The sequence below is a fragment of the Macaca nemestrina genome, chromosome 9, assembly GCF_043159975.1.
Source record: "Macaca nemestrina isolate mMacNem1 chromosome 9, mMacNem.hap1, whole genome shotgun sequence".
Classification (NCBI taxonomy): Eukaryota; Metazoa; Chordata; class Mammalia; order Primates; family Cercopithecidae; genus Macaca; species Macaca nemestrina.
In genome coordinates, this window is record NC_092133.1 from 20,015,024 (window position 1) to 20,041,153 (window position 26,130).

The window sequence follows — 26,130 nt, forward strand, 5'->3', positions numbered from 1 at the left end:
GGTCAAGCCATTCAATGCACTTTATACCAGCTGGTGGCCCCCTCGAGAACAACCCTGATACTGACTGTTCCCTGCCCTGCATTTCCTGCCTTCTAACTCCTGCTCCCTGGATTATACTTCTGAATAAAGTCCTTGCATATAAGTCTTTGACACAGGTTCTGTTTTCTGGACAACCCAGGCTAACACTGATGTTGTCTGAACCAACTCCTAAGGTCAAAGGAACGTGGTGTGCTCACTGGCTTGGCTTGGATGGCCTGCTGTAATCCCTGAGTCGAGGGAGGGGCTTAGGCCAAGGAGTGGGAGGGGCTATACATAACATGAGAAGGGTGGTGTGAACCGACCAAGGCCCGACTACGCAGTGAAGGTTGTGTTTGACTTGCCCCAGAAACGAGTGTTTACTTCTAGTTCCTTAAACTGTCCCATTTCTAGTTCTATGGGTTTGTTTCTCCTAGCAATTTCTAATGTCTAATAAATCAGAAGTGATGGTACAAATCCACTTTAGCATCTTGCATTTTGTAATTCTTGTGTTCACAAATGTGACCAACCCGTCGTAACGGCTACAGATTGCAATCACAAGGTTAGGCAGAGAAGGAATGTTGCAAGCTTCTTTTTAAAATGAAATCCCCCCGATTCTTCAGCCCTCTGGACTGGGGTACGGTTCATTCTCAGTGATTATTGGAGCTTCCACCCCACCCCAGAAGCCTGGTGCAGAGCATAACAACCAGGGAACCCTGCAGGTCTTTGTGCTGTGCCTGTTGCTGTTCTCATTTGCTCAGGCTGGTGGCAGCCCTCCTGCCTGATCACGTTTCAGTGTGGGAGTCTTTGCTGAGCCTGGAGTCCCTGCTTTGAGTCCCCTTCCCATGCTGAGAGAGCCTCTAGCCCCATGTGGGAAAACCTGAGACTCGGCCTTCCCCTTATACTCATGTGAACTTGAACCCTACTCTTCTTCATTGGCTTTAGAGCTTCTTCCTACCCCCTGGCTATCTCAACACAACCCAAAATACTACTGATCTCACTCCACCCTACCTGGGGACACCAGCCTAACCTCAGAGCATTTAGGGCCAAGGTCACAAATTGATAACCTGCTGGCCAAATTCTGCCCATGACTCTGTTATATTGTTTTATATACAAAAAGAGAAATTTCATGTGTAAATGCAGACTTCTGATGTGCTCAGAATATTTGGAAAATATTCTGGAAAAATCAGATTATTTGGCAATGTGGGATGTTGATTCTTTCATGATGACAGTTGGCTGGGACTGAGGAGCAGTTGCCTGCTTCAGATGGGTGAGTGCTCATCTGTTTGGAAAAGTTCCTACCATTACCTACGACTTCATACCTGACCTCTATAGGCATTTTGGTGTGAGTATTAAATTTATTTCATTAATCCAATAAATCCTTATGAAGCACCTTTTATTGCCAGGCCTTGTTCTAGGCATGGGGGATATAGAAGTGGCAAAAAGGACCAAGGATCCTGTTTAGATAGGACTCATATTTTGATGGGAGAGACACGATTTTTAAAAGTAGAAACATTAACATGTAATATGTCCAGTTGTGATACCGACATGAAGACCATCCAGCAGGCTAAGAGTAATAGAAGATAATGAGATATGAGTGGGGACAGGTGAGGTACCACTTTGTATCAGGTATTTCTATAAGGTGATCAGGTGACATTTCAGCAGAGACTGAAGGCAATGAGAGGCTTCCCAAAGCCAGGAAGAGAGATTCTGTCTTCATGTTACCCCTTTTAAGGCCTGTGAGGCAGGGGACCAAGCACAAAGGCCTTCTTGGAACATTCTAGAATAAAATACAGAGGTCAAAACACCAAGAGTTCTCATTTGTTTTTAGTTTCGCATTCCAGTAGAAGCTAAACACAAATTGATACCTTATTAAGTGTTTAGTTTCACTGTTGTAAACACTTTGGGTAGGTAAAGTTAAAACTCAAGTGTGATATTTATCCATTTAAAGGAGTGAATCAATCCTATTTTATTTTCTATATTTTTGGGAGCTGGCCTTTCTGCTTTAGTCATAGGATGCATAGAGCAAGCTTTTCTAATTTGATCGTTGGATGACGGTGTGGCATCTTCCTTTAGGTTCTTTTCTTGGGTCATGATCACAGCTAGTGCTAAACCACTCCATGCTGCCTGATCATACACCAGGATTTGGTTATCCACATAAACATGATGCTGTTGTGAGTTCATTTTTCTATTTAGAGAAGCATGTCAGCTAGAAATACTTCCACCTTATTTCCCAGACGCATGCGTGCTGAGTGAGTGGCCAAAATAGCCCCTTGAGTAAGTGGCAGCTTTAAAAACCATCCAACTGCTGACTTCAAACTAGAAGGTCAGCAAAGGAAAGTAGAAGTTGGACTCTGAACGATCGAGGCGCCCACAGGAATTTTAGAGACGTCGGATTTTGAAGGCTTGAACTAGACTGGGGGTTCTCCTTGCATTTCTTGCCTGTTGCCTATCTTTGTCTTCTCCCTTCCGGCTTCGAGATGAATGTGCAGGCTTGCTCTAGGTGTGGGTATGGGGTTTATCCTGCTGAGAAGATCAGCTGTATAGATCAGGTCAGTAGACGTTTCTTGGCTTTTGTGAATAATAACAAACACAGGAAATTGACCTTCTCACATATGGGCATAGGTAAATATGGAAATTTAATTTTCAGTTAAATTTTTTTGAACCACAAGAAAAAGTTGTATTTTCCCACCTTTATTTAGTTCTACCCATTTCTATTTCTTCTATGTTGTCTCGAAAAGAAAAAGTTATCCATTTATTTAACTGTGAGTGTTGTTATAGCTGAGTGCGTGGTTTTTAATTTTTTTAAATCACCATTTTATCCTCGAAGTTCATTTTTGTACCCTAAAATATAGAAGTACCTTGAGTCTGGGGGAGAAAAGGTAATTGCTAAATCTTCTCTGTATGATTTCTAGATATGGCATAAAGCCTGTTTTCACTGTGAAGTTTGCAAGATGATGCTGTCTGTTAATAACTTTGTGAGTCACCAGAAAAAGCCGTACTGTCACGCGTAAGTGTTTGATGCCCTCACCACCACCTCTTGAGTTTTATTTGTTTTTCAACAAGGAGCCAACTAAATGTTCAAATCGCATACCCCGGGGTTAAATCCAAGAAATATCTTCCCCAAAGTGTTCACTTGTATCCTGTCATTAAAGAGACCTAAGGTGGGATTTTATGCAATGGACACAAAATTTCAAATTTCTTCCAAGTAAAAGATCAAATATATCCACTATAACCTCATGTCAAATGATTAAATATTGTGCAGAAAAATATAATGGCCATAAATATGCATCTAGAGCTTTGAAGTATTTTCTTTTAAATAATTTCAGAATCCTTTTTTACTTTCTTTAGGAAGTTTTCAAGTGATCATTTCCAGTTAAATTTAGGCTTTCAGTTGTATATGTTGATTTTATTTGATTTGCTTTTTTTTTCTGGAAGATGCATTGCCTGGAAAATCATGAACTTAATTTTTAAGTTTTATATTTATTGATTTTTTAAAAAAATAACTATTATTATTTAAAAATAATCTTAAGAATAGTCCCTCAATCATTTGGATAAAGTACATTTCTAATTTTGATTTTTACCTATTTGTTGTAGCCATAACCCTAAGAACAACACTTTCACCAGTGTCTATCACACTCCATTAAATCTAAATGTGAGGACATTCCCAGAAGCCATCAGTGGGGTAAGTTATTTAATTTTCAGTGGGACGGAGGGTATGGAGAATGGTTGGTTACTGGGTAGAAACATACAATTAGATAGAAGGAATATGTTCTAGCCAGGCACAGTGGCTCACACCTGTAATCCCAAGACTTTGGGAGGCCAAAGCAGGCAAGTGGTTTGAGCTTAGGAGTTAGAGATTGGCCTGGGCAACATAGTGAGACCCTGTCTTTATTTCTTAGAAAATTAAATAAATAAAAGAAGGAATATGTTGTGATGTCCTATGGCAGAGTAGGGTGACCACAATTAACAACAAAGTATCATATAATTCAAAATAGCTGGAATAGAAATAATACTTGAGGCGAAACACCCTAAATACCCTGACTTGATCATTATACATTCTAATACGTAACGAAATATTACATGTACTCCACAAATATGTGCAAATATTATATATCCATTAACAATGCTTAGGCACGTGTAAAGTTTTTAAGTGTCTCTGTCTGCATGTGAAGCTGCCCATTTCCTCCACATACACATGTAAAGTGCATTTGAGTAACAAATGTGACTCTTTGTTCTCCCACAATTTTAGGGGCCAATATACAGGATAATGTAGATAGAATAATTGAGGTCCTTGATTTCAGTATAATCTTTGTGTCTTGACCAGCTCAAGGCTGTTTCATAAAATGATGACAGTTCGTAGAGTAGGCTCTGCACACACTAGATGCTTACTACATAAAATAATGCTTACATAGTTGGAACATATTACAAGGATCTTGACTTTTCCCTGTGATATTCTGGCACGTAAAATCAAAACCTTTAGTTTCACACGCAAGTCTCTCTGAATTCAGTCATTACTTAGGATTATTGACAGCCTGTTTTCCCCTTGGGGTGGGAATAGGTCAAAGATGTTTTCCTTTGGAAAGGAAGTTTAGTTTAGGAGGTGTGGAGTTGAGATGGGGAGGTAAACATGGAGGCCACACTGCCAAATCCAACCTCTTGAAAATCTAATAGTGGAGTTTTGTCAAATAACCAGCTATCGGCGTAACTCTTGCACCTATTAAAATGATGAATCATTGAGCTTCTATAACCCATGCCCACACGAAGTTGCTCTGTGGGATGAAGTTTTAGTGGCTTTCTAAAATTAGAAAATTACCCATGAGGTGAAAGGTTCTCTAGTAATCCCTCTTTACCCAAGATTCCCTTCCTAATGTTGCTCCACCTCATACTGACTCCCTTCCTTGCCCAACTGTCCTCCTCCCAAGAAACTGTATATGAGATAGAGGTAGTGGTCTTGCTGTGTGGCTCTGTACACATGCTGCCAAGATACCTTATTTTCACTAAATGCTTAGAACTAATTGTGAGTTTATTATTTCTTTTATTTAACAAGCTTATATAGCATTTACTGTGGAAGCACTTAATTCATTTAACATACATTGCAACCCAATGAAGTTGATACTACTATTATCCCATTTTACGATGAGGAAACGGAGGCTCAAATTGTTGCTCAGATATCATTGCTTCCTAGGGATTCACAAGTCTTAAGAATTCACAAGCAATCCTAGGTTACTGAGAAGCCTAATTCTTTTAGGACTTTGTTTTCATCTCTTGGTGTCTGAGGGCAGCTACATGAAATTATAGTAAATATTGAATATAGCTCTTACTTAAACAGAGTGCTAAACACTCTGATAAGTTATTTATATTATCTCATGTGTTCTTGACAAGAGCCTTCTGTAATATTATCGTGTTATAGTTGAGGAAACTGAGGCTCAGAGAGGTTAAATAACCTGCCTAGTTTACCCAGCTGGTTGGGCACAAATCCAGATCTGTTTAACTTTAGAATATTTGTTAGTGGCTCACTTTCATATATACCCAGAGGGTGGCAAACTCTCCAGAAGACAAAAGCACTTGTTCATGTTTTCAAATATCCAGATGTTTCTGCAGTTGTGTAGCGAGGATTTGACAAATAAAGTATGAGGAGATGTACTTTACATCAGAATACTGTTTGCATTTATTACACTGTCTACAGAAAGATCCATAATGTCTGTATTTTCCCTCTAACTGAGCCACAGCGGGCATGTCTCCACCTTATAATCACACAACAGGTTGCACACTATTTTCCTTTTTTTGAAGTGGGAGTGGACTCACTTTATTTTAACTGTGTATGACAGGCCCGACATGGAGCAAGGCTAGGATTGTTGCTGGTTTTATTTCCAGCCACAGACAGTGATGTGAGCTTCCCAGGAGGCCTGCGTGTGTGTATTTGTTTGTGTCTATATGACAGTGTATATGTGTGTATATATATGTGTGTGTGCATCTGGGGAGTGTGTATATGTGTGTATGTAGGTATGAATGTGTGTGCGCACACATCTATATGTGTGTATGTGATGTGTGTGCATGTGTATGTGATGTGTGTGCATGTGTATGTGTGTGCACATGTTCATGTGTATTGTATGCATGTATTTGGTGTGTATGTATATATGTGTATGTATGTATATGTGTATGCATGTGGGATATGTATAGGTGTATGTGGTATGTATATATGTGTATATAGTGAGTGTATATATGTGTATGGTGTTTATGTATGTATGTATGTATATATGTGTGTATGGTGTTTATGTACGTATGTATGTATATATGTGTATATGGGGTGTGTGTGTGTATATGTGTGTGTTGTCTACTGAGATCACTTTCTCCTTCTTGCCCACCAGGGACAAAGTAAAATGGACAGCCATGTCCCTTACAGGGCCCAGCTCTTACAACTGCCCGAGGGTGTGCTATGAATTACCTTTCACCTCCTTGTGATCTCTGAGAGACTTTGACAATTGAATAAAAAACAAATTCATTGTTCAAGTGCTAAAATCAAAAAAGGAAAGAGAGTTTTCAGTGATGGTGATGAAGGAGAAAAGCAAAGATTTTAAGCTGCCATTCAGAGCTGATTTGCAGTGTTTTGTTCCTAAATGTCACCCTTTGGAAAATAAATATTTGCAAAGATAGAATTTCCTCTTTGGTAGGTGTGAATGGAATTTTTAGAAAAATAAAACATCTAGGCTTTTTTTCTATTCAGAGGATGAAATTTAGCCCTTCATGCTTCCTTACCCCACTGGTCAGATTTATGGCATTTTTTCCTCTATTTCCTCGATGTAATCATGAACCTCAAGAAAGGTCCCTGGAGGAGGCAAACCCTCCCCCCAGTGGTAGATTTGCACTGGGGAAGGAGGACAGCAAATATAACTTTCTAGAAGTGGACAGAATATCTATTTTGGCCATGTGTTTCTGATTACTAAAGTACATTGTTCTCAAGGAGGGCAGTTTCCCCCAACCCCTACCTGGGGGACATTTGTTACTGTCTGGGGACATATTGATTGTCGCGACTGGTGTTGGTGGGGTATTATTGCATCTAGTGGGTAGAGACCTAGGATGCTGCTAAACATCTTGCCATGCTTGAGGCAGTCCTCCACAACAAATAATTAACTGGCCCAAAATATTGGTAGTGTTATTTGTAGGTAAACAAACAAACAAACAAACAAAAAAAGCCCACTTTAAGTTTATGTAACGTTCATTTGTTTCTTAAAAATACAAGGAAAAAGCATGTAAAGATCTCTCAATGTATATATTTAAAATATACACATCAAGTAGCATTAAGCAGTAGGAACCGTGGAGAGTCAATGTCAGAAGATGCCCTCGATAGGGAACAAGAATTCTTTGGGTTTAAACTTTTCTCTGAGCTTGTTTTCTCATTATGTTTAAAATTAAGAATTTAAACTTCAGCTTGTAAAAATTGCAGATTTCTTTCTTTCTTTCTTTTTTTTTTTTTTTTTCAGGATCTCATTTTTTTTGCCCAGGCTGTAGTGTAGTGGCATGATGTCGGCTCACTGCAACCTCCGCCTCCTGGGTTCAAGTGATTCTCATATCTCAGCCTCCTGAGTAGTTGGGACTACAGGCGTGCAGCACCATGCTCAGCTAATTTTTTCTATTTTTAGTAGGGATGGGGTTTCACTGTGTTGGCTAAGCAGGTCTCGAACTCCTGGCCTCAAGTGATCTGCCTGCCTCGGCCTCACAAAGTGCTGGGATTACAGGCGTGAGGTACTGCGCCTGGCCAAAATTGCAGATTTCTGGGCCCCGCCTCCTACCTAATAAATTTTGATATCTTAGTTTGGACCTAAGACCTTCTGATTTTTTTTCTTTTATAGTTAGTTCTTTTTACATTTAAGAAATCTTTGTCTATCTCAAGGTTATGAAGATGTTACTGAGAGGTCAGTTTCCCCCAACTAATCTATACATTCAAGGCAATCCCATTCAAAATCCTGGTGTTTTTCTGTGGAAATGGACAGACTGATTCTGAAACGAATATAAAAACACAAAGCTTCAAAATAGCCAAGAAACCAAAGAACAAAATTGAAGGACTCACCAGATTTCAAGACTTACTCTATAAAAGCAGACTTACTCTATTAACTCAGCATAGAATTGGCACAAGAAGAGAGAAATAGACCAGTGGACTCCAATACAAGGTCCAGAAATAGGGCTGCATGTATATGGTCACTTGAATTACGAGAAAGGCATCACTGCAATTTACCATAGCAAGAATGATTTTTCAATAAACAGTACTGTAGTAATTGGGTATTTATACAGAAAAAAAATGAACCTTGACAGTTATCTATACGTAAAAATTAACTCAAGGTTTATTACAAATCAGGGTGTTACAGGTAAAATTGTGAGACACACAAAATTGCGGAGCCAGCATTTTAACAAGCTCCCTGGGTGATGATTACACGACTAAAATTAAGAACCACTACTCTAATGCCCAGTGTTTTCTCAGGTTACTCTAATTTGTATTGTGTGGTAGGTTTATAAAGACTTTGTCTCGGTCACTTTAATTGCACTGCTCCAAAGAGCTTTGCACACAGCAGGTGTTCTATATGTGCCACCTGGTTGGTGGTGCGGATGAAACCACAGGGAGACTGACAGCGCAGTGTGCCTTGTAGCTCAGTGCTTTGCAGTTGAGACTGAGCAAAATCCCCCAATTTTAGCTAGGAATTGTTTGTCTATTTTTTTTCTCTTTTCTGATGGAAACATCACTGACGACATCTTCCTTGTGCAGATCCATGACCAAGAAGACGGTGAACAGTTTAAATCAGTTTTTCACTGGGACATGAAATCCAAGGATAAGGAAGGTGCACCTAACAGGCAGCCCCTGGCAAATGAGGTGAGAGAAAAGTGGTAAGTGGGTTTGGAAAAAGAAAGAATGACATACTATGTCAATTGAATGTATTATTATTATTACTTCTAGAGAAAATCAAGTAGGTTTCCTTTCATCCAGTTTGTCATTCCTACTGTCTATGGAAGACCTCAATCAGCGTGTCCTAACATCACCTGAACTCTACCTGCCCCAGACCAGGTTCACTGTCTTCCCCTTCCAGCCACTATATTTCTATCACCCAGGTTTGAAACGAAGACTACCCTTCCTTTCTCCAACACTTACTCAGCTCCACCCCTTTCTCTCCACTCTCCCAGTTCTCATCACGTCATTTCCTGCCTGGACCTTTACGAGGCTTCCCAAGATGGCTTCTTTCCCGCGTCTGGGCTGTCCTCTCTGCAGCTTCTCTCCACCCTTCCCGGGTATCCCTGACTTACTCTTCCCACCTCCCCTGTCTGTTGACAGACTCATCACTTCAGAATTCCTTAGCCATTTATTTTATTTACACACATAATATATGCATAAGAATTTGCATTATTCTCACTGTAAAAAAAAAAAGATCCAAACAGTACAAAGGTAACCCTTTATCCACCACCTCCAATTCCAGTTTTCTCTGTAGAAGTACCCGCTTTCATCAACCTTGTGGGTAGCATCCTTCCAGACTTTTCTCTCTTGATTTGCAAATAAAACTATCTATATCTGTCTTTCTAGAGTTTACTTTTGGACATGTTTACTACCATTTATTGAAGGATCTTGAATGAGTTATTTAACCGTTCTTTACTTCAACTTTCTCATCTGTAAGGTGAACTTCAAACACTTCCTAACATAATGATATTGTGATGATCAAAAGATCTTGGAACAGTGGTAGGCACAATAAATATCAGCTAGTATTATTTGTTATTGAAAATTATATACGTATATATGTTATATAAACCAAAAGTATCTGAGACAGGTCTCAATCCATGTAGAAAGTTTATTTTGCCAAGGTTAAGGATACGCCCACGACACAGCCTCAGGAGGTCCTGACAGCCTGTGCCAGAGGTGGTCAGAGTACAGCTTGCTTTTATACATTTTAGGGAGACATGAGACATCAATCAGTACATGTGAGGTGTACATTGGTTCCATCTGGAAAGGCAGGGTAACTCGAAGTGGGGGCTTTCAGGTTGTAGGTAGATTTGAAGTTTTCTGATTGGCAGTTGGTTGAAAGAGTTATTAACCAAAAACCTGAAATCAATAGAAAGAAATGTCTGGATTACAATAAGGGATTGTGGAGACCAAAGTTTTATCATGCAGATGAAGCCTCCAAGTAGCAGGTTTCAGAGAGAATAGATTGTAAATATTTCTTATCAGACTTAAAGTCTGTGTTGGTGTTAATACTGGTCCGTAGGCTTTTCCTGAATTCCAAAAGGGAGGTGGGTATAATGAGACATGTTTGACCTCCCCCTTCCCATCGTGGCCTAAACCAGTTTTGCAGGTTAACTTTGGAATGTCCTTGGCTGAGAGGAGGGGTCTGTTCTGATGGGTAGGGGGCTTAGCATTTTATTTTTTGTTTACAGTATATTAAATGTATACTTTTTTCATGAAACAATATGCATTGTTGTGAAGTAGTTTTCACTCAACAAATATCTTGGAAATATTTCTATATCAGCATCCTTTTAAGCCATCGTGAATGGGTGGATCATAGGTGCACCATTAAAAATGGATGTACAAGGCCGGGTGCTATGGCTCACGCCTGTAATCCCAGAACTTTGGGAGGCCGAGGTGGGTGGATCACCTGAGGTCAGGAGTTCGAGACCAGCCTGGCCAACATGGCAAAACCTCGTCTCTACTAAAAATACAAAAATTAGCCAGACATGGTGGTATGTGCCTGTAATCCCAGCTACTCAGGAGGCTGTGGCAGGAGAATTGCTTGAACCTGGGAGGCAGAGGTTGCAGTAAGCTGAGATAGTGCCACTACACTCCGTCCTGGGTGACAGAGCAAGCCTCTGTCTCAACAACAACAACAAAAGAATGGATGTACAATACTATACTATCCTATTGATAGACAGGATTACAGGATTATTCAAAAAAAATTTTTCTATTGCAAAGTTGCAATGAACACTCTTGTTCAAGACCTCTTTTGTACACAAATGAGTTTTTTTCTAGACTAGCTAATGAAAAAACAAAGTTGCTAGATCAAAGGGTATGTCCCTTTTAAATTTTAATTGGGGCTCAAATTGCATTCTAAAATAGCTGTACATTTTATATTCCCAAAGGCAGTTTGTGAGAATGCCTGTTTCCCCACATTCTAACCAGCACTTGGTATTGTCAGATAAGTGTTTGGACAATCTGCGTCTTTTTTCAATTTAGATGTCCCTGATTGCTAGTCAGGTTGAGTGTAATTTCATATATGAATAATCTGTCTTTCCAGATCTCCAAAGGCTGGCTCTACCCAACCTGTCCAACTTGCCCCCCTCCAGCCCACCTGGCTCCCCATCTCTTTCCCTCGGGTCCAGTCAAACCCAGCTCCTTATGGTCCTAAGTACTGAGCCCATCACTGCCTTCATGCTTTTATTCATGGCAGCCCACATTCCTGGAATTTATTCAACAAATAATTATTGAGTCTATGAGTTGCTACATACTGTTCCAAGCTTTTGGGATGCATTAGTGAACCAAACACAAAAATCCCTGCCCTCATGGAACTGACCTTCTAGAGTGGATGCCATTTTTTCTCCTTTGGCCTCTGCTAATTGCCCTCAGCCCTGGAGGTACAGCTCAAATTCTATCTTCCTGCTCCAAATGGGACCCATCTCTTACAGACTGCTTTTTAAAGATTCTTATTGTACTTATCACTCAGACAATACACTTAAACCATAACTGTTTTCTAATTGCTATTTGTTTCATGTTAGTTTTATCTCCCAAGGTGGTAGGTCATGAGTATCTTAAAAGAGAAACTTTGCCTTTCCTTTTTTTTTTTTTTTCTTTTCTTTCCATTGTCAGTTGTCAAGTAACAGGTAGTAGGTTTTTGACATTTGTCTGAAAAATGTTGATTAATCTCAGATTACCTGATCGCAGTGATTTCCCCTCCTCCTCACCCAATCCTGATGCAATGGTGTGCAAGAAAATGCTGTTATATTCCAAATTTTCCTGTGACATAGTGGTTTTCAGAAAGTTCAATTATTTAGAAACTTAGGTCATTTTCTAGCCTGAAAATAAATGAACATTTCAGTTAGCTAAGACCCAGGATTTACCAATAGGCGTTTATAATGTTTAAGAATATCTTCTTTTGACAATGTATGTAAGTGTTACTGGGAGTCTGGGACATGTGTTTATATCCCTTCGTGTGCTTCCTTTGTAGAGAGCCTATTGGACTGGATATAGGGAAGGGAATGCTTGGTGCCCAGGAGCTCTGCCAGACCCCGAAATTGTAAGGATGGTTGAGGCTCGAAAGTCTCTTGGTGAGGTAAGCACCCTAGAAATTGCTTTAGGAATTGGTTTAGCAATTACTTAGCAATTAGTTTGACTGTTCCTTGACTTTTACAATTGTGGTAGACAGAATGATGCTATCATCCCCAAAGACACCCATGTCCTAATCTCTGGAACCAGGAGGGTCAGAGTCAGAGGAAAGGTGATGCAGTGACAGAAGCAGAGGCCAAAGCCATGTAGGGCAGGAACTAGAAATGTGGGGGCCTCTAGAAGCTGGAAAAGGCAGAGAAATAGATTATCCTCTAGAACCTCCAGAAGGAATCATCCCTGATGGCCCATTTTAAAGTACTGACCTCCAGAATCGTAAGAGATCTTAGCAGGCTTTCACATAGGGAAGACAATTTTAGCCTGAATTGTGGAAATCCTCAACCATTTGCACAGGTTACACTCTAGGTAACTAGATCCCTCCTAGTTACCTCTAGGTACACTTACCCTTTGAAGAATCTACTTTGGAAAACACTGTTAGTCCTCATGACTTTTCCTTTAGAAAATGGAAAGAAAACGCTAGAAATACAAATGCTAAGGTGTTAAGTCTCATTAGGAAAACTAATCATCAGAGATATTCAGAAAGTCAGAAGGGAAAAATCAGAGACATTTTACTTCCAATACTGTAGGACTCTTGCTAGCAGATGAGTTACAGGAAAGTCACCCACGTATTAATTAATGGCTGTGTTACCTACAGGCCTTAGAGTCAAAGGGCAGCCCTTGAGTTGTGCTAGGTCCCCATATTTTGATATGAACATTGAAGAGGAGCCCCTTTGACATGGGAAATATGAGTTCTTCAGTGCTGATGGTTTTATTCAAATTGCCAATTATAAGCCATATTTAAATTTATTACAGGTGATTGAAATATTTCCGAAGCACTTTATAAATCTAGTTTCATTGGTTTTATTGCAGTTTTCTTAGCTGTCATTCAATATCATCTCAGTTCTCATGCTGACATTGGTTCTGACCAACAGGAATATACAGAAGACTATGAGCAGCCCAGGGGCAAGGGGAGCTTTCCAGCCATGATCACACCTGCTTATCAAAGGGCCAAGAAAGCCAACCAGTTGGCCAGCCAAGTGAGTGTCTGGGTGCTTTTTCACCATTGATTATGCTAATTTTTGTCGTTAAAGAACCCCCATGGTTTAGGGAAAAAACAATAAAAGAGTGCTTTGGGGAGGTAGGTACCACAGGTGTCATATTACAGAGAAAACTGTGTTCTTGCCTTTTCCCTGTCAACTATTCTCTGTGCGGTGATTGGACCATATCTATAAAATACAGAGAAGACTGTGTAGTTCACCCAAAGCCTGGACCACATGATTTCTTGAGTTTGCTTTAGCATTGAAGACATTTTTTATTTTTATATTTTTTATTTTTATTTTTTGTGAGAAGGCGTCTTGCTCTGTCGCCAGCTGGAGTGCAGTGGCACAATCTCGGCTCACTGCAACCTCCGCCTCCGGGGTTCAAGTGATTCTCCTGCCTCAGTCTCCTGAGTAGGTGGACTACAGGTGCCCACCACCACACCCAGCTAATTTTTGTATTTTTAGTAGCAATGGGGTTTCACCATGTTGGCCAGGGCAACAATGGTGACCTTGTGATCTACCTGCCTCAGCCTCCCAAAGTGCTGGGATTACAGGCGTGAGCCACCGCGCCCAGCCGAAGACACTAATTTTTAACTGGGTGTCAGGTCCACCGGAAGAGTAGCAAAGTTTATTTGTTAAAAGCTCAGATTTTGGAGCCAGAATGCTGAAATTTGAATCCTGGCTCTATCCCTTAGGGCTAAGTGACCATAGACAAATTACTTAATTTCTCTCTTCATTGGCTTCTCATTTGTAAAGTGAGAAAAACATTGGTCCTGCCGAATGTGATTGTTATGGAGATTAAGCAAGTTAATATTTGTTGGAGTGTGGCAATCCCTGGCACACTCCTGGACTTAGCACATTGGCATAGATACTTTTTGAGGAGGAGCCCATGAAACAAGCCACAGAAGACTTGCCACAGGTTTGCGTTGAGTGTAGCCTGATGGTGCAGCTTTAGGAGAGCCACAGGGAGAGGTCATTGCAGAGGCTGTGAGGTGGGTGCACCCTTGACTCTACTGTCTTCTCATCAGGTGGAATATAAGAGAGGGCATGATGAACGCATCTCCAGGTTCTCCACGGTGGCGGATACTCCTGAGCTGCTACGGAGCAAGGCTGTGGCACAGCTTCAAAGTGATGTAAGAAAGGAGGGAGGCCAGTCCATCACTCATGGGCATTTGGGTTGATTCCTCGTCTTTGCTCTTGTGAATAGTGCTGCAGTGAACATACACGTGCATGTATCTTTATAATAGAATGATAAAAAGGAACAAGATCATGTCCTTTGCAAGGACATGGATGGAGCTGGGGGCCATGATCCTCAGCAGACCAATACAAGAACAGAAAACCAAACACCCCATGTTCTCACTTATAAGTGGGAGCTGAGCAATGAGAACACATGGACACAGGGAGGGGAACAACACACACTAGGTCCCATGGTGGGGAGCTGGCGGGAGGGAGAGCATCAGGATAAATAGCTAATGCATGCCGGGCTTAATACCTAGGTGATGAGCTGATAGGTACAGCAAACCACCATGGCACACATTTACCTATGTAACAAACCTGCACATCCTGCACATATATTCTGGAACTTAAATTAAATTTAGAAAAGAGAAAGAGAAATGAGGGAGGCCAAGATGCAGTGGTTTGCACGTAAGATCCCTCTTTCTTTCCTTGCTTGGAGGTGGAGGGAGGGAGAATGTAGCAGACATTCTAGTCCTGCATGGGTACACAAGAAGAAATTCCTGAGGTCAAGGATGGTTGGGTTTGATAAGTCAGTTAGCAGAGACCTCGCAAAAACACTTCTTTAAAGAGAAAACTTTAGATTGGATTAACACCAAATTGGATGTATCTGAGTAATCTGAGAGAAATCTCTCTTGCCACTACAAATCAGAGAACATAATTTCTAAACAACTTTTACCACTTGCATTTACATAACCCAGATGTTCCATAGCATAATAAAATCAAGAACTTAGTGTTGTTCTGAATGGGATATTGAAGCAGAAATCCAGCTTCTGCTTAATACGTGGTTTCCTCTTGCCTTAGCCTCGATCTGGGGTTGAGAAGACTTTTGTGTCTCCCAAACATGGCTGACAACTCCTTGAGGGCTGAAGACTTATTCCTCTGCCCAGGCCCAGTGCCTGGCCTGCACCAGGTGCTTAGCAAGCATGTGTTGAATTCCACATTGGGTGTCTCCATGTGCCAGGCACGGTGCTGGGTACTGGGAATAAGAAGGTGAATAAGATGCACATGGCCCATCAAACAGTAAGCCATTATATGCCATATGAGCTATGACAGGAGATGGGCAGGATGTCATGGAACCCTTAGCAGAGCATCTCACTAAGATCATCTGATAAACAGTGGGATTGGGGCATGTGATTCATATTTTTTTTTTTCCCCATTTCAGGTGAGATACACAGAGGAGTATGAAGAACAAAGAGGGAAAGGCAGTTTCCCTGCGATGATCACACCCGCCTATCAGATAGCCAAAAGAGCCAATGAGCTGGCAAGTGATGTAAGTTTCCTTGACAATGTGGTCATGTTAGGGAGAAAAAGGAATGTGAACCTGGGTCTGGGGAGTCCAACCTCCTGTCGACTTTTGCATTTACCCTGAAGCCAGGGAGTAGTTTTCTTTCACAGTTTTAAGTCAATTTTACCATGACAATGACCTGGCACTTTTATGTCTGAGACATACCTACTCCCTAGATCCAAGCAGAAAAAGAATATTCCATTAAGACATTCACTTTTACTCTTTTGGCTCCTGTGTATGGGAGTCAAATTCACCGAGTTTGTCCTTTGCCTTCAAACAGGTGAGGTACCATCAACAATATCAAAAAGAAATGAGGGGAATGGCTGGTCCAGCCGTTGGAGCTGAGGGCATGTTGACAAGGGAATGTGCAGACCAATATGGCCAGGTATGTGATAAAATGATCTCCTGCCCTGCTCTTTTCCATGTTTGGCCCCTTCTAGGTTGTGATATAGCTATGACCATTTAATCAGGGGTGGGGCTGTCGTTTAATTTACCTTATTTATGAAAGGTAGATTTTCCAAGATGGAAAGTAGCGGACAAACAGTTGTACAGGGCTCAACTTGACCCACTTCGGAAAACAGATTGAGGCACTTTTTTTTAAATAAACAAATGACTTATACCAATATGGTGGCTTGGCCAAGAAGAAAGCATTCTTATCTGTCCATTGAAGAACAGTCCCAAGGACTAAGATCAGCTAAGCTTAGCTGGTCTCTATCATAAGCAACATAGAGATCAAAATGCATCTTGAAAAATATTGAGCATTTCACTGAGTAATGGGGCTCATTTTCTTAGAAAGTGAATTTGTTATCTAGATTGGTAGATAAATCAGTATGCCAGAGAATGCAAACCCTTTTTCCAATTTCACTTCTCAGATGAACTCCTTGACAGGGAGTAAAAAAAAAAGATTAAGAAGATAATCACAAGCTAATTATTCTTTGCACATCCCTCTGTCTTTTCTGGTACTAGCCAGGTGTTGTAGGGTAGAAAGGAAGCATTATTGTTCACAGTTGCAAGTAAAGAACATTGGAAGAACATGAGTGTGTATTGGAAGAATACATTCTATGGGTTCAAGTGATTTTTTTTCATAATTGGACAGTTGTTTGAATTATTTGGCAGTAAGTACACTCTCTACAACATATATGATTTAGAAGACCACAATGAATTTGTTTCTGTTCTTTAGAAAAACACATTGCCGTAGTTAGGCATATGCTCATATGAGTCTTAGGATGTGTTTGAAGGTTGGTTGGGACTCCTTTGAAAATGTCTGCCAGAGCAGAAATGCTTGGTTTTGAATTTAAAAGGCCATTTAATCAAATTCTCTAAGTTAATTAAATGGTCTTTTAGTGCTTTAAACCAGTGAAAAATGTTTTTACTCGTTTCGTATTTTAAATATATTGTTTGGAAAGCTCAGGACAACTTTTAAAAATCAGCTTTTAAAAAAATATCTGGCTTCTATATTTGGTAAAAAATATTTTGTCCTGTATTTGGCCAATCCTATCTACCAGTAGCTATAAGACACATGTATCATTTCATATGTGTACCTAGACATGACTGTAGGTACAGATGGAATGTAACTTTTTAGTATCATAGCTGGTTCTTGATTAGTAGGACGCTTTGATTGAAGTTTTCAGTCCTGAAAATAACAAATGCAAGAATCAAAATGGGTGTTGTTTGATAGCACTGTCAGCAGCTGTTGAGAGGACTCAGTCTAGTATGGCATTTCACTGTTGTGATTTAGCATGACTCGCCAGGGCATGAGGAGGAGGGAGCAAGAGAGAAGCCAGCAGGCAGATAACTATAAATATCTGTAGTGCCTTAAATGCCAACCAATTCATTCTTCTTTTTAACAAGTAACTAGACTTGTTAAAAGGATTATACCATGTAATCAACAGGATTAGGTGTCTTGAAAAAAGATTAACACTTACAACATACATACATACATATACATATATATACACTTAAACATACATATATACATATACATATACACACACACACACACACACACAGACAGAGCGAGAAACTGGAGTAAAGTTACAAACACAGAACTATAGAGCAGAATGGGCAAAGCCATAGAGCATATTACCAAAGAATTTGAGAACCTTTAAAAAAAAAAGTATTACTTATTATATTTGGCCAGAATATTCTGGCAGCCAGGCAAAAAGGAGAACTCAGGCTAAATGGTTTTCATTGTTGGATAACGGGGAGCCTGGATTTTCTAATCTGACCCAACTATTTTATTTTAGAAAATGTGTGTGCCGCAGTCCAAGCCCTGGTGCTGGAGCTGGGCAGGCCCCTGGCCTGGAGGAGGCCACAGAGAGATGGAGTCATGAGCCTAAGGGGGGCACCATATGGGCTGTTCCAGATTTGTGCGAAAAGTACAGTGAAAACACAGAGGACTCTGCCTGGGGCAGGTCCAGGGGTGAGGGAGGACTAAGGGACTTCTACGAGGAGGAGGTTGTCTCTAAGCTGGGTCTTAAAGTACCTCTGGCTGCCAGGGAGGGGTTATCCGTCATGTGATGACAGTGTCATGAAAGAGAAGGTTTTCCTTTCTGGGAGTGGATGGTTGGTGTGGGGAAGAAAAAAGAAAGGATTAAGACAAAGATTGTAATCCTTAGTCTGAAATATACAGTTAGTCCCATTTCAGATAATCTTATGGTAATTCGAAGTTTTTCCTCCCAAATTACAAAAATTATATAATACTCCTTTTCTGGTTACATGATACATACTACTGGGGAAGGCAGTACCACTGGAGGAGACAGTACCACCGGGGGAGACAGTACCACTGGGGGAGACAGTACCACTGGGGGAGACAGTACCACCCACTGTGGGGGACAGTACCACTCGGGGAGACAGTACCACTGGAGGAGACAGTACCACTGGGGGAGACGGTACCACCAGGGGAGACAGTAGCACCAGGGGAGGCAGTACCACCGGGGGAGACAGTACCACCGGGGGAGACAGTGCCACTGGAAGAGACAGTACTACTGGGGGATACAGTACCAGTGGGGGAGACGGTACCACCAGGGGAGGCAGTAGCACAGGGGGAGACAGTACCGCCGGGGGAGACAGTACTGCTGGGGGATGCAGTACCGCCGAGGGAGACAGTACCACCGGGGGAGACAGTACCACCGGGGGAGACAGTACCACGCGGGGAGACAGTACCACTGGGGGAGACAGTACCGCCGGGGGATGCAGTACCACAGTACCACCAGGGGAGACAGTACCACCGGGGGAGACAGTACCACCGGGGGATGCAGTACCACCGAGGGAGACAGTACCACCGGGGGAGACAGTACCACCGGCGGAGGTCTCTACATAGATCTGCCACTGGGCATGAGTAAGGTAGTGTTTGAGACCTGCCGGAAGACAAAGGACTTCCCTGGTTGTCAGTTAAAAAATGAATATTCCATAACATGTAGGCCTGGGAGAGTGGTAGAGTGTCTGATTTATCCAGTGGAAATAATGATGATCATCATTATATCAGTTGCCATTATTTAGTGCTGACTGTGTGCTGGGTACCAGTAAGTGGGCCTGACTCCAGGGTCTGCCATCTTAAAAGGAATGTTTAAACCATCACATGGACATCACTGGAACCCAAGGTGGATGAACCTCTGTGATAATAGGCTCTGTGAGTGGCCATTGCTGAACTCCGCACATCTGGGGAGGAAAGCATTACTCACTGAAGTTTTTGACCCACCCAGCAGGGTTACCTGGAGGAGTACGAGGAGCACAGGGGAAAGGGCAGCTTCCCAGCTATGATCACTCCAGCATATCAGAATGCCAAGAAAGCCCACGAACTCGCTAGTGACGTAAGTACCATGTAGCTGTGACCGCAGAGCCACAGAGGCAGAGAAGTGAGACTTTGAAGGCTGTGCTTACTGAAACCTCCACACAGATACATTTATTACAGCTGAGCCAAAGTAGAATGTTAGCCCTCAACTCCCATCCAAATTTATGAAGATTGCTTTGGCCCCATTTGTCTGCTTCCAAGGAGATGCACATGGACAACCAGTATAGCTCGCTTGAGACCATTTAAAGCAAGTACAGAGGCTGGCCAGCCAGAGTGGGGTGTTAGGAGAGTTTTGCCAAATGGCCCAATTAGAAATTGAGTAATTTAGGGGAAGAATTGATTAAAATAAGTCATATGATTATCAAACTGGGTGTAACCCGGTGATGAAATGATTTTTATTGGCAGAATGTTAGCCTGCTGGCAGTCCTTGAAAGGCAGGCTATAATTAAACTTGGAAAAGTGACATGCTCACTGCAGATCTTAACATGCTAACTGTAACTTGGTCTCATCAGAACCTAGCATTCATTTCACACCCCTTACCATTTTCTTTTTCTTTCCTTTTCCTTCACTCTCTTTCCTTTCCTTTACCAAAGAACTATTCACCTATTACCCATTGACCCATAACAGCACCATCTTTCCCTGAGGAAGGAAGTTAAAAGACATTACTCTGCCCCTCATTAGCAGGGAAATGATGTTTAAATCAAGGGCAGAATGGGTTTGGACTGACAACTTTTCTTATGATTATTTTAAGACTTTATTTATTTTTTCCACGCAGAATTAGAGTATAAAGTGTAAAAAGTGTGAAAAGGGCCAGGAAAATTTTAATAACAAAAAAGGACAAAGTAGTTTATAGATTTAATGAAGAGAAAAGGCCACGTGAATATTTTTTTTTCCTTCAGAAAATTGTATTAAGTAAATGTTGACATTAAGTCCAGGATAACTTTGGAGTAATTCCTCTCCCAGAGCATGGAAACATCAACTCCAGCCCCGTTTTGTGTGTTTTTATTTCAGATAAAATATAGGCAGGACTTCAATAAGATGAAAGGTGCCGCACATTATCACTCGCTTCCAGCTCAAGACAACTTGGTTCTCAAACGGGCTCAGAGCGTAAACAAACTCGTGAGTGAGGTGAGTGTGGGGGAAGAGCCACACGCATGAGCATCACCTTTTTTATCTCCTACAGTCAGTGAATGAAGTGACCCTATAATAAAAAGCTCTGGCTAAAAGTGTGACACTGGCCAGGTGTGGTAACTAATGCCTGTAATCCCAGCACTTTGGGAGGCAGAGGCAGGCAGATCACCTGAGGTCGGGAGTTCGAGATCAGCCTGACCAACATGGAGAAACCCCGTCTCTACTAAAAATACAAAATTAGCTCAAATTAGCTGGGTGTGGTGGTGCATGACTGTAATCCCAGCTACTAAGGAGGTTGAGGCAGGAGAATTGCTTGAACTTGGGAGGCGGAGGTCGCAGTGAGCTGAGATCGTGCCATTACACTCCAGCCTGGGCAACAAAAGTGAAACTCCATTTCAAAAAAAAAATGATGACAGCACCTATTCTGCCTGTTGGTTACCGGTTTCCAAGAACAGATATGTGGTAAAATGCAATTTATAAGAGAGCCTAGAATCAAACCAATTACATCTTTCTCTGATGGGTCAGAAGTTACTGCCTAGATCCTCGCAGGGCTGTCAATATTCAAAAGTGCCAGGCAACGGGCTTCTAGTTGCCAGAAAGAATACTGGAGGATCCATCTTTTAAAACAAATCAAACATCTGAAAGAGTGTTTCAAACGTCAAACCCCTCTCATTCTCTTATTATTGAAGTCTGAGTTCCGAGAAGCTGTGTGTTCCGTGTGAATTTCCCTTACCTTACACGCTACGCTGGCTGCCAGAGGGATGTGTTTGGTTTGGCTTGCCCACAGTTTAAGACGTTTTTATTGTGAGGACTGTTTGGCAAGGAAATATCCCCTCTAGATCCTCATATCTTTCTCACGCCCTAGTGTGTCCTTCATGGCATTTTCCCTCATTTGCATTTCTTATCTGGACTCTTGAAGGCATTTGACTTGGCAGCCTCTGGCGACGGGAACAATTATGGCGATTCAAAGCACTCACGTGACAAGTTATCTGCAACTCACAAACAGATATGCAAATATCCAAAAATACTTTCCGTCTCTAACCTCTAAAAGCCAGTCCTTTACCCTAACTTGTTAGCTAACCCGTGGTCCTCTAACTTGGGGCTGCTCCGAGTCACCAGGAGTGATATTTTCCTAAGCCTCATCAGAAGCCTCAGATACTTTGAAGTGATAGATGGCTGCTGAGGCTTTGGAATCTGCATTTTAAACAAATGTTCCAGATGATTCTCATGCTCTAGACCAGAGGTCATCACACTACAGCCTCAGTGACAAATCCAGCCCACAGCCTGCTTTTTAAAATAAAGTTTTATTGGAACACAGTCACATGACATTTGTTTCTGATTATCTGTGACTGCTTTGGAGCTACAAGGACAGAGTTGAGTATAACAATTGACAAAGAATATGTGGCCTGCCAAACCTAAAATATTTACTGTCTGGTCATCTATAGAAAAAGTTTGCTGGCCTTTTGCTGTCACTCACAGAACACTAGATCTAGATAGGACCTCTTCCACCATTAGGCTCTCACTTTGTCATACGCCTGGAAAAGTAAAGTGTCTAATTCTGGGTGGTAGAGACAGAACTGGATCCATACCACTGGGAGTGCACTTCTACCACCCAGGAATAACACCGTTAATATTTTGGCCTTTTTTTTTTTTTTTGAGAGGGAGTTTCACTCTTGTTGCCCAGGCTGGAGTGCAATGGCGCGATCTCGGCTCACCGCAACCTCCGCCTCCCACGTCAAGCGATTCTTCTTCCTCAGTCTCTAGAGTAGCTGGAATTACAGGTGCCCACCACCATGCCCAGCTAACTTGTTGTATTTTTAGTAGAGACAGGGTTTCACCATGCTGGCCAGGCTGGTCTTGACCTCCCATTTTGGTATTTTCTTTTTTTTTTTTTTTTTTTGAGACGGAGTCTCGCTCTGTCGCCCAGGCTGGAGTGCAGTGACCGGATCTCAGCTCACTGCAAGCTCCGCCTCCCGGGTTCCCGCCATTCTCCTGCCTCAGCCTCCCGAGTAGCTGGGACTACAGGCGCCCACCATCTCACCCGGCTAATTTTTGTATTTTTTAGTAGAGACGGGGTTTCACCGGTTTAGCCAGGATGGTCTCTATCTCCTGACCTCGTGATCCGCCCATCTCGGCCTCCCAAAGTGCTGGGATTACAGGCGTGAGCCACCGCGCCCGGCCCATTTTGGTATTTTTCTATATGAATATACTGTAATTGAACAGATGAATATAAAAATATATTTATGGTATTAGAATTAGACATACCCCCACCATATAGTTTTGTAAGATATGATAACAAACTGAGGGGTATTTCCTTTGGTAAAGAAGTTGCAAGGGAACCTTCCATTTCTTTACGTCCTTATGTTTAGTCAGTAAGACAAACCAGCCATCTAAGCAGGTAGTTGGCCTTCACTGCCTCATGCTAATTACCTGAGGTGACTTGGAGTCTATTTTATTAATGTAGCCTCACATCCTACATCCAGGCACCCAGGAGAGCTCAAATAGCCAACTGATTTTAAATTACAAGACGCTCTGCATCTGAGTGGTCTCATTTATTATACTCCTTGTAAAGTAACTTTCCTGGTTGAATTGCACTGAAGTATACCTATAAAGATGTGCATACATCATAAATGTATAGTGGGAAGGATTTCCTTAAGTGGGACACATCTGTGTGACTAGCAATCAGATCAAGAAACAGAACATGACCAGACATCCTCCTAAGACATTTCCATTATAGGAAATATGATTTATCCCCCTAATACACTTCCCCTCAAGAGTAACTACCTACCTGAGTTGTAAAACCAGTTTTGCCATTTTCTGAGTTATGAAATCTTATAGTATTTGTTCTTGAAAGCGACTATATACTTTTAATGTTCTGAATGAAACCAATTATTTACTATTTATTATGATTTGTTTTTATCAAGGGAACTATGTCCTGCTAACTTAGCATATTCTATGCTTGATATGTTAAAATCTTGGGTTGAAAGTTTTCTAAAAATATCCTAGTCAAGTCCTGGGACATTTTCAAGAGTGACTTTGGATTTGGTTCTATTGTGTGTCTGGTGTTTTGATTTCCAAGGTGGAGTATAAGAAGGATCTGGAAAGTAGTAGAGGTCACAGTATCAACTACTGTGAAACACCTCAATTCAGGAACGTGAGCAAGATCTCAAAATTCACCAGTGATGTGAGTTGTTAACACTAAGCTTTTGTTTGGGCACTTTTGGTGAGCTTAGTTTTTAGGTCTCCCAAGAGGGACAGTCTATGGGAATGGATCTATGTGTCTTGGAGAAGCATGGCCTTTTAGGCGTAAATGCCTGGGTTTTGGTTAAGATTGCCTGCTGGGATTGGTCCTCATAGTGTTCAATTCTGTCACATCCCTGATCTTGACCCTGAGTGTTCTGGGCAGGACCTGTCCTCTCCGTTCCCTTGCTTCCTTGTGTGCAGCCCAGTGCCTGGGTCCTAGTGATGAATGCTGGTGAGGGAGCCTGGCTGAGCATGTGACATCCCCTCTCAGTGTGACTTTGTGCCTCTGAGTTAACATCACCTCATTTCACCCTCAGAGTCACCTGGAGAGCCAGACGTTATTTCCCTGTCTTACAGATGAGCAGATATGTACTAGAGGGGCATTCGCAAATTTGGAGATTCTCAGAGCAGGTCTGAAGATGTATCTTCACGGACATCAAAGACCTGTACTAGATAGTATGTTTTACTTTTGCTTAGTTGCACATAATAGTAGAATTTAAAATTGCAAGGGACTGTGTAAGGCGCAGTGAGGAATTTATTTTGCATAAATGTAGTGGTTTAAGAGCCAACATACCTGATTTCACGGTTATTAATAGCAAAGTGGCCAATTTTGGGCAGTTGTTTAAGCTCCCTGAGCCACTCTGCCCAACTCTAAAATGGGGATGATAATAGTTCCTTCTCCCTCATAGAGTACTTGTAAAGATTAACTCAGATAAGTAGAATCGTGTCTGATATATAGTCATAAGTAGTGTTCTGTTTAAATATTCGTAGTACCTAGAAATGCAATGGCCTCCCAGGTTAGGTGATTTTAATACCCCAAATTTCCTATTTATGACCTCTCGTCATCCTGTTTTGGTCTTCTTTTTATTTGATAAGTGGCATTTGGCACATGGCACATAACATTATTATTTCACATGGTCACACTAGTGACCAATTTTTACATCACAGAATTTGGCAAAGCTCAGGTTTTGTCCTTCATATATTTAGAAATGGAGGTAATGGCATGCAGTGATTTGTACCAGCCTCAGCATGGGGCTTTGCATGTGACGCCCACATAGTCAGCGCCTGCCACCGTCTCATGGTAAATTTTCACATTGGAAAAATCTGGTAAATTTAAAGCTAAAAATGTAAAAATGAACACAGAAAGTCAAGTCCGTTTTGTGCTGTCTATGCTCATCAGATCCCGTGTTTCCTTGTCTTCCTGTCTTACTCCAACTTCTTGTGGGTTGAAATTTACGTTATTAAAAAAAAAGTTTGCCTTATTTTTTATTGTGTGATACACTGACTATTTAAATGGTTTATATTTAATCATTTATGCTTTGGATTTAATGCATTAAGATGAGTAGTTTATCTTCAACTACTTGCGAAGGGAATGCTTTGGTTGAAAACTTTGTGTTTCTATGTAGAATAAATATAAAGAAAACTACCAGAACCACATGAGAGGCCGCTATGAAGGAGTTGGTATGGACAGACGCACTCTGCATGCTATGAAAGTTGGCAGCCTGGCAAGCAACGTGAGTCCTTTTATGCAAGGGCCTGTAGGGATGGAGTGGGGCGGGGCATGAAGAATTCAGCCAATTCTTTTACAATTTCCCTTTTAAAAAAATCTATCTTCTATTTTAAAGACTATGTGAAGACTGACCCAAAACAGCTTCTAAATGTTAGCGGATACAACCAAGGCTAGGTAAAATTCCTGAAAATTTTCAAAGGCTACAAAGTATTTATCTTAGATTTCTCTAATTTGAAGAGTACTTCAATCTATTATAATGAATCCAGTGTGGTTAACACTTTCAATTTCTGAGAGAGAAAGAGAAATGAATAATTTTGATTCTTATTCCAAATTCCCCAGGGTTCCAAAGCTTTTGTGATTTATTTGGAGTTGGTTGGTTGGTAAGCTGGTTTGTTCCTTCATTCATTTTTTTGATCGTTGTATTCATTGAAAACCTGCTGTGGCCTGGCACTGGTCAAGGTAGTGGGATAACAGGGTAGATCAGGTCCTGTTTTCCCCTGTAGCATATAATCTGTTAATCTCTCTTTG

The 26,130-nt window shown here is 41.3% G+C and overlaps 1 protein-coding gene across 5 annotated transcripts in view; it reads left to right on the forward strand.

Moving 5' to 3' along the window:
• Positions 1–2,319: 2,319 nt before the first annotated feature.
• The window catches only part of NRA (nebulin related anchoring protein), a 76,511-nt gene continuing 52,700 nt past the window's right edge, over positions 2,320–26,130 (forward strand). For 2 of the 5 annotated variants that reach the window (XM_011716105.2, XM_011716142.2), the window contains exons 1-13: positions 2,320–2,567; positions 2,931–3,025; positions 3,613–3,700; positions 8,777–8,881; positions 12,210–12,314; positions 13,297–13,401; positions 14,433–14,537; positions 15,803–15,910; positions 16,206–16,310; positions 19,630–19,737; positions 20,730–20,846; positions 23,929–24,033; positions 25,499–25,606. In XM_011716105.2, coding sequence (XP_011714407.2) covers positions 2,496–2,567; positions 2,931–3,025; positions 3,613–3,700; positions 8,777–8,881; positions 12,210–12,314; positions 13,297–13,401; positions 14,433–14,537; positions 15,803–15,910; positions 16,206–16,310; positions 19,630–19,737; positions 20,730–20,846; positions 23,929–24,033; positions 25,499–25,606 — 1,326 coding nt within the window. In that variant the 5' untranslated portion in view covers positions 2,320–2,495. The remainder of the gene's footprint in view (positions 2,568–2,930; positions 3,026–3,612; positions 3,701–8,776; positions 8,882–12,209; positions 12,315–13,296; positions 13,402–14,432; positions 14,538–15,802; positions 15,911–16,205; positions 16,311–19,629; positions 19,738–20,729; positions 20,847–23,928; positions 24,034–25,498; positions 25,607–26,130) is intronic. The other 3 variants (XM_011716114.3, XM_011716122.2, XM_011716133.2) reach the window with 3 other exon arrangements.